This window comes from Myotis davidii, unplaced genomic scaffold, assembly GCF_000327345.1.
Source record: "Myotis davidii unplaced genomic scaffold, ASM32734v1 scaffold323, whole genome shotgun sequence".
Classification (NCBI taxonomy): Eukaryota; Metazoa; Chordata; class Mammalia; order Chiroptera; family Vespertilionidae; genus Myotis; species Myotis davidii.
Genome location: NW_006295491.1, coordinates 389,236 through 397,769, shown reverse-complemented (window position 1 = coordinate 397,769; position 8,534 = coordinate 389,236). Strand labels below are relative to the sequence as shown.

The window sequence follows — 8,534 nt, the reverse complement described above, 5'->3', positions numbered from 1 at the left end:
AAAAAGTTTGCCCACCCCTGGTCTAGATACATCCTGGGGAGAGGCACAAATGACTATACTGTGGAAACCTGACGTGCTTTCAGTGCATACATACAGATGGGTCCAGTCCATTTAAGCAGTCAGAAGAAGACAATCATACACAGGAAATATGATGACGTGACTGTCAAAGCTGGTGCACACTATGGAAGTCTGTTAGTATGTAAGTTAAACAGTAAGAGTATGTTGGTATTAAGTTGATGGAGACAAAAATATGGGATACGCAATGCAATTCAGACCACAAATTTCCAAAGGGCCAATGATAAAATATATTGAGTAAATAACCTTTACAATAAAATTAATATATTAATGTGTTAGCTGCAACAGTAAAAATCTTGACTAGTTGTAAATACAGAAGATATTTGTGTTTGCTCTGTAGCTTTTCAATACAATTCAACAAAGTAAACGGATCTTCTAGTACAATGAGACTAGAAATTACAAGGGACTCAAATATCATTAAGTTTTAATCTTTAAAGCTAAATCCCACAAGGCACTATAACACCTCTGGTTTACTAAGACAAGTCAGTAACTGTAGCACCATAAAGAACCATTAAGAAAGGAGCCAGACTGACCAATAAAACATTCAGTGGAAGGAGACTGAGATAAGCCCACAATCCCTCCAGTTGGAACAACATGCACAGTGCTGCTGGACAGAGCGAGGGTGACCTCCATGGGTATAAATGAAGTGACAGATGTCAGAAACACTGTAGGACTTGGACTCTACCTCCTGTAGTCAAATTTGAGGAGGAATCAAAGATGACACTAAGATTTTAGGAAGCATCTTCCTTACTTAATAAAGTCTCTTACTTCTGAAGTTGGCCCTAGGAGCACCTCTGTTCCTAAGAACCACCTAACCTCAGCATCCTTTGCTATCATCACCACTCAGACTTCAGGAGAGCGGCTGTTGGCCCCGGACACTTTGACTAAAGCTAATTAATAACTCTTCCCTTAAGTCATACCATGGTTCTCCGTTTTTACTTCCACAGCACAACTGAGACAAAGCGAACACACTTAGAAAGACTTTACTAAAGGCTTTGGAATCAATAAAAAGAAAATAACCCCCAAAGATATAATGAATCAGAAAAAAAAGTTATGATTTAGTCCTTTTCAGCCCATAAAGCACAGTGGGAATCAAGCCTTCCAATTTCTCCTGTCTTTCCAGATGGTAGATTCTATTTTTAAGGTCCACTGCCCAGACACCTCTCCTCAACATCAGACCATGACTCTCAAGCACAGCCAAGTGATCTCTCCCACAGCCATGGTTTGGAATCTCAAGACCCGCTTCTCATCCAGCTGACTGACATGAGACATGCCCTCGCTCTTTACCCTTGGAACTCTCAACAATGCGAACTCAGCCACGCCAACAAACAGCAAATACTACATCACACAGAGCCCACCGGGTGCGTAAACACATCTATAGAAAGGACACGTTCACAAAGATAGGAAAGGTTCCAAAAGGAGCTGATTAATGAAGGTTGAAAATGAAAGAAAGAAAAAAATACTAGAAGGGAAATGGGTTTGTTTCACTGGGGAAATGTTAGATTTAAGATGCAAAAAAAGCATCCAAGTAGAGATACACACCAAGTAGAGAAATGTTTCATCTGGAGTTTATAAGGAGGTTGACCCTGGGGATGTAAAAAATAAAAAAGTTGAAGTTGTGGAAATATATAAGAAGAAAGTACAGAAAGAAGTGAGAGGAAGACAGATCCCTTGGCGATACCCCTACACACGGAGTGGGAACAAGAGAAAAAGGGGGAATTGGCAGGACAGAGCCAGAAAGAGTGCAGTGTGATAAGGGCAGTGAAGAAGACACACTCAAGAGAGAGGAAGTGAGCCACAGTCCAGCATTGTTTAGAGAGAATGGAGGAGGTTATGAGTAATAAAAGTTCATTGAGTATGAAATAGAACATAGGTGCCTTTTGAGAGGCAGAATTTAGTATAGTAATGGGGGAAGGTCAGAAGAGGGGGTGAGAAGTGACAGGCAGGTGGAGGCAGGGCACATGCCATTCATACACGAGAAATGACAATGCAGGAAGGAGAGAAAGAACCAAGACTCTGTTAGCACAGAGACCTTGCCCACTGTGCTCACTGCTGCGTCTCTAGCACCAAGACCAATTTCTGGTATATAATAGGTACTCAATAAATATTTGTCCATTGGATGCTGTTTATTTAATAAATGCTGTTGTTTGATTAAATAAATGAATTAGTGCATGAATACAGGGGTGATATGTGAGGGACATGAGAGAATAATCTTGCTCTGGCGTGTGGATGATTCAGGTACCAATGCTGGATTTATATTGTTTTAAGACCTGATTACAAGGTAAAGTCTGTAAGTGCAGTTCAAACCATTGGATTTAGTGTCGGTGAAGAATGAAGTTAGTCTTTTTGATAGTAATCTGAGGAAAAAGAGAATCTATCAAGCCAGATACTAGGTTGGGAGAGGCACATTGAGTGTATGCCCCACATTCAAAGTCTTTGGAAAGTTCCTATCTAGGTGTGACAATATAAGAAGGTTCAGCCAGCCCCAGGGTTCGGGAGGATGGGCAACATTGAGAGCAGATAAGTGATGTGGATAAACTATCAAACACCAAGAAGGTTCAAGGGTGTGTTTTATTAGATGACATAGTAGTCACTTTGCAGCGGTTCTCAACCTATGGGTCACGACCCCTTTGGGGGTCGAACAACCCCTTCCCCGGGGTCACCTAAGACCATCGGAAAACACATATATAATTACATATTGTTTTTGTGATTAATCACTATGCTTTAGTTATGTTCAATTTGTAACAATGAAATTGGGGGTCACCACAACATGAGGATCTGTATTAAAGGGTTGCGGCCTTAGGAAGGTTGAGAACCACTGACTTACAGTGAATCTAGAAAACAAATTTCTCATCCAGTTGTTTCTCATTTTGTTTTGATTCTGACAAAGGAGAATCTAGCTTATATAAGGTCAATAGGAGAAAACTGGCAGAGCACTACAGAAAGAAGGTACAGTTATAAGAATTGATATAATATAATTATATAAAGCCCTGGAAGAAAGGCGAGGCTATGAGATCCAAAGAGTTCATTTTTACAAAGTGATATAAAAAAATTCGAGAGTAAAAAAGAAAGCCTATGTTCATTGCAGCCTTATTTACAATAGCCAAAATATGGAAGCAACCTAAGTGTCCTTCAATAGATGAATGGATAAAGAAGATGGGGTATATGTAAATAAAGAAGTGTCATGCAGCAATAAAAAGGAATGAAATCTTGCCATTCTTGAAGACATGGATAGACCTGGAGGTTATTATGATAAGTGAAATAAGTCAGACAGAGAAAGATAAATGCCACCTGGTTCCACTTATATGTGGAATCTAAATAGAATAAAGAAAATAAATGAACAAACAGAACAAAACAAAAAAAAAACAGACACCAAAGGGATGGTTGCCAGAGGGAAGGGAATGGGTTGCTAGAGAAATAGGGGATGGGTGAAAAAGGTAAAGGGAGATATAGTGAATAATATTGAGTTAAGTTTGCATTGTGACAGATGATCTACACTAATAAAAGAGAAAGATGCAAATTGACTATACCTTTGCAACACCCACCAGCCAATCAGTGGCCAGGGGTGGGGTGGGATGCAGGCCTTCCCCACCACCCCAGCTGCTCTGGGTCTCTGGGCCAGAGCGAAGGCAGTGCCAGCAGCCAGGGGAAGGAAGGCCCATTCTTGCACAAATCTTTGTGCATCAGGCCTCCAGTTACTAAATATCATATTGAATCACTATATTGTATACCTCAAATTAATATAATTAATATAAACTTTTTTTAAAGAAAAAAAAAGTATATGGAAGACACTCCATTGAGGCTTATCCAGAAGTTAGGGGACAGAGTCAGCGAGATGGCTTATGGAACACAGAAAGTTCACATCGCTGCTGTGGAGGGGCCACCGGAGAGCCTCATAAACAGGAGAGTTTCTGCAATCTGGTGGGGCTGGATCACTGGCATGTGCAGAAATTCCCATTAGCACAATTTAATAGTACCTACAGTAATACCTGAGACCTTGAAAAGGTTTTTTGCAGTTAGAGATGCAGTCCTACACTTGAGCCAAGTTCAGCTCACCATAATGGATCTGCTACGAACCAAGTCGTAACAATGGGATAAACTCACACCTCATGGCAGAATCATCTCACAGTTTTAGAAATAGCTCTAAAGACAAGTGCTAGTCAAAGGAATCACAATTAACCCACCCTGCTTATTTCCCTTCAAATGGAGCCAAGTTGTGCTGTTTTATATCAAGATCCTTAAGGTCTTCCAGATGGAAGAATTCTAGCCCAACCTCTCACCTATTATGACTTTACTTTTAGAAATCCGTGGCAGAAACTAACAGCATACCCTGGCATCCATGTGCTCCCCTCCATTTCTCAGCTTCCTTTGCAGTACACCTGAGGCCACATGGCTAGACTCTGAACAATGGGACGCTGGTGAACCTGATTTAAGTCACTCCCGGGCCTCGCCCTATCTTGGATGAAGAAGGACCAGCAAACCTGCACCATATTAGACCCTGCTTGAATGATGAATAATGTTCCATTATGTCACTCACTGACACTTGTGGATTTGTCCATTTCAGCAGCAGCAAGCATTCATTGCTTTTCAAAGAGTTGCCAGTTGTGCCAGAGCAAAGGATGGAGGTTATTATTATCCAAAGGATTAAAAAAAAAATAGAAGCAGTCATGAAAGCTCATATTTACGATATAGTAGCATCTCGCTCATCTAAACGTGATTGGATACATCTATATATATATAAAGCTAGCTACCTGAATGCTGAAAGGACCAGAACACCAGAGACCAGAACACCAGACCCCTTGCCAAGGCTGGCCCCGCTCCCGGGGAGCAGTTAGGGGTGTCCCTAGGCAATGGGAGCGAGTTTGATGGGGAAAAGTCAAAGAAATAGGAAGGTCTTAAGGGTCTGCGGGGGTTGGGGTGGTCGGCCCAGAGCAGGTTTGGAGTGTGCTGGGGAAGGAAGAGGAAGATCTGATTGGAAAAGGGCTCAGCACAGTACCTTTCTCATTGCGAACCAGCCGTGGACGGAATGGGTGGTTGTTTCATGAGTGCGCTTGGGACCAACATGTTCATGGCAGCGGCAGGACTCCCGAAACTTCACTGATTCCAAACAGTAAACAGCTATCAGCCTCAAAGAACAGAAAAATCCTCTCCCACTAGAGGCCCTGGATGTTCCAAGGCGACTGAAGGAAACACCACTTAAGGAGGAGCTAGAAAAACCAGAAGTATCCGACCAGAGGATTGTGGGATTGTGGAGGACGCCTGAGCGCCTGCAGCTAGAACGTGAGCCTGTTACTGCGCATGTACATAGTCAGCCCTATAGTCCTCAGTCTGGCAGTATCTGGATGTAACTTCTGGCGGGGAATTATTTGAATTGAGGTTTGCTGTTTCCTTGAGGCGAGGAAGATCAGAATTAAAGGTTTCGTTTGTTACCTTGGTTTGAAGTGGAGGAAAATGGGGTAGTGACGAATAAGAAACTTTGGAGACAGTGAAGGGCAGTTTGTCCAAACTGTTGAGAGCTCAGAAGTAGAGTTTAATTGGTATAGAAATCCTGCTAATAGCACCTGATGCCTGAAATCTGAGCACTCTACTTAGAGGTTTTCCAGTTCAAGTTTTTGGAGACTGCCTATTAAAACATTCCTGGTTGGAAGGTGTTTGTATAGAAGCCTATAAAGGAACCAGCGTTCCCAGATTGTGAGAGGGATGTCCACAGGATCAGGCTAAACCAGAAGTCAGACATCCCCCGAAAGGTCCCGGATTTCGAGAGAGTGCAGGCCAGGCTGAGGGACCCCCCCGCCCCCCAGCATGAATTTTGTGCACTGGGCCTCTAGTAACTTATAAAAGCCAAAGGGTGGCCCCTTCTTCCCCTCAACCAGGAAATACACCTTTGAGGTTTTAAAACAACCCAGCCTGAGAGTGAACTACAGCTTCAGAGCTTCCCTCACTAGTTAGCCTCTCCGGCTCTATTTATTTACTCAAGTTTTCTTGGAGTAAATAAACTAGTCTTGGCAATCTGGCTTGTTATTTCACATCAGACAAGAAATAGGAAATTGGAATCAATAAGTGGTGTGGTGCTAGAAGGAGACATATCACAACATCCTAAGAGTGAAGGAGGGATCAGAACTCCAAAAGGCAACACCCCCAAAAAGAAGGTTAGAGAGCCCCACCTTTTTGTTGTTAATCCTCACCCTAAAATATTTTTCCCATTGACTTTTTAGAGACTAGAAGGGAGCGGGGGGGAGGAAGGAAGAAACGGAGAGAGAGAGATGTGAGAGAGACATTGATTGGTTGCCTCCTGCACTTGCTCTGATGAGAGGGCTGGGATCAAACCGGCAACCCAGTTAAGTGCCCTTGACCAAGAATCAAACCCAGGACCCTATGGGGCACAGGCTGACATTCTAACCACTTAGCAACCATGGCCAGGACAAGAGCCCTGTCTTATAAAGGATGGTGTGAGCCTCACTACTCTTCACGGTCCTGAAAGGCATCACTGGAGGAGGTTGGCCCACAACAGTTAAAAATGGCTTGATTGCCGGGACTGACCCACAGACCCTGAGCGACGGATGGACAGATTGCTCCAATACACGTTTCTATGAAAGAGAGGGCTAAGGCGCTACTTGGCTATCGAAACCAAGTAGCCTTGTTCGCCTGCCTCCTTTAGCTTTTATTGTCATAACAGATTGAACTGAAATTAAGCTCTTGATACAATTAGCAGGTTAAGCATCCTTGAGAAAGTATATGCTTCTATAAGGTCAGATCTTTAAAGACTAAACATGGAGATTCTAGTAAAACACCCCCAGGGGATTGGACTTGTTTGGAAAAGTCAAGGTAGATTCTGACGCCTTCGGCAAGGTCCCCTCAGAGGCCCCCGACCTTTCGGAGAATCCTCCTTACAGACATTCCAACCAAGTCCCGTGCTCCCCCACACTCGATGTCCTTCACTAGCCTTTGCAGGCTTCTAAAGAAGGTAGGACAAAGTGTGGGAAGTCTCTGGAAAGGGTTACTCAAAAACAGTTTCAGTGTTTAAAGGCATGTATTTGTTTGAAAAACTAATTGTGCCCTGGCTGGCATTGATCTTTGGGTGAGGGTCAACCAAAATAAAATAAAATAAAACCTACTTTGTGAGGGCCACTTTACTTCTTTAGGATGCCCCATAATGATGCTCAAAACTATGAGACATTGCCACACGCACCTACTGTTTGAGAATGGGTGGTTCCTGCCCATTTGGGTAAACATATCTGGCATTCAGGAAGCCGGGGTTCCACAAGCAAAAGCAAGATCCAAGTATCATGGGAAACAGAAAGGACCCTAGAGATCATTATTCAGTCCAAGACCCTGGCAGAGCGGTTAGGTAGCCACCCATGCATCTCACTGTAGAGAAGGAACTAGAGCCCGTGTTCCCTGATAGCAACCTGGGGTAGGACCACCCCATCACAGTTCTCCTTCCCTGGACAGCCTCACAGCCGCTCCATCCCTTCTCCTCTGACCCACAGGCCGGAGACACTCACCTGCAGAAAGCAGTGTCCAACCTGGGCGTGCTCCACCAGGGTGGCGTTGTACACCTGCCTCCAGAAGATCGGCTCGTTGTCATTCACATCATTCACGGTGATGCTCACCAGGCAGGTGGCGGACAGCGGGGGCTCTCCCAGGTCTTGGGCCACCACTCGCAGCTCTACAGCCTCCTGGACTTCCCGGTCCAGACTCCGGGTAGTGCTGATCAGGCCGGTTTCGGGGTTTATGGTGAAGGATGGTGCGCACTCCGCCCTGGGCCGCTGAGCCTCTGGGCTGCAGCGCTCAGGGAGGTGGACCAGCTCATAGTGCAGCTTGGCGTGGCCAGTGCCAGCCTCGTCCGCATCGGAGGCGCTCACCCACAGGACCGCGGTGCCAGGGGCCGCGGCCTCGGATACTGAGGCCTGGTAGTGCTCCTGGCTGAAGAGGGGCGGCTGGTCATTGAGGTCGGCGATCCGGAGCAGCAGCGTCTCCTCCGTGCTCAGCGGCGGAGACCCCGCATCTGTGGCCACCAGTCGCAGGTTATACAGGTCTCGGCTTTCCCTGTCCAGGGGTCCCTGGACGCAAAGGAAAAACACCCCTGGCGAGCCGCCAGGCTTCAGCGTGAAGGCCCCCTCTGCGCCCTCCAAGGTCAGAGAGATGGTCCTGTCCCCAAGGCTCAGATCAAGTCCCCCAGCTGCCTCCCCTTCCTTCTCTGGGTCACCGTCCGCGTCGGACACCGACACTCGAGCCACGTAGTCGCCAGGCCGGGCACCTTCAGAGACTCGCGCTGCGCCCCCCTCGGTGAGGAAGAGCAGGTGGATGGCGGGCCGGTTGTCATTCACGTCCAGCACGGCTATGGACACCCGCACCGTGGCTACCTCGGGCTCCGCACCTCCATCGCGGGCCTCGACCACCAGCTGGTGCCAGGCCTGAGCCTCGCGATCCAGCGGCCTTTGCACTCGCACCACGCC

The 8,534-nt window shown here is 45.9% G+C and overlaps 1 protein-coding gene across 1 annotated transcript in view; it reads right to left on the bottom strand.

Moving 5' to 3' along the window:
* Window positions 1-5,364: 5,364 nt before the first annotated feature.
* Window positions 5,365-8,534, bottom strand: part of LOC107184140 (protocadherin-16-like) — a gene marked incomplete at its 5' end in the record, with an annotated part of 3,928 nt that continues 758 nt past the window's right edge. Inside the window, 2 exons of the mRNA XM_015568039.1 lie at window positions 5,365-5,505; window positions 7,581-8,514. Of these exons, the coding sequence (XP_015423525.1) occupies window positions 5,365-5,505; window positions 7,581-8,514 (1,075 nt within the window). The remainder of the gene's footprint in view (window positions 5,506-7,580; window positions 8,515-8,534) is intronic.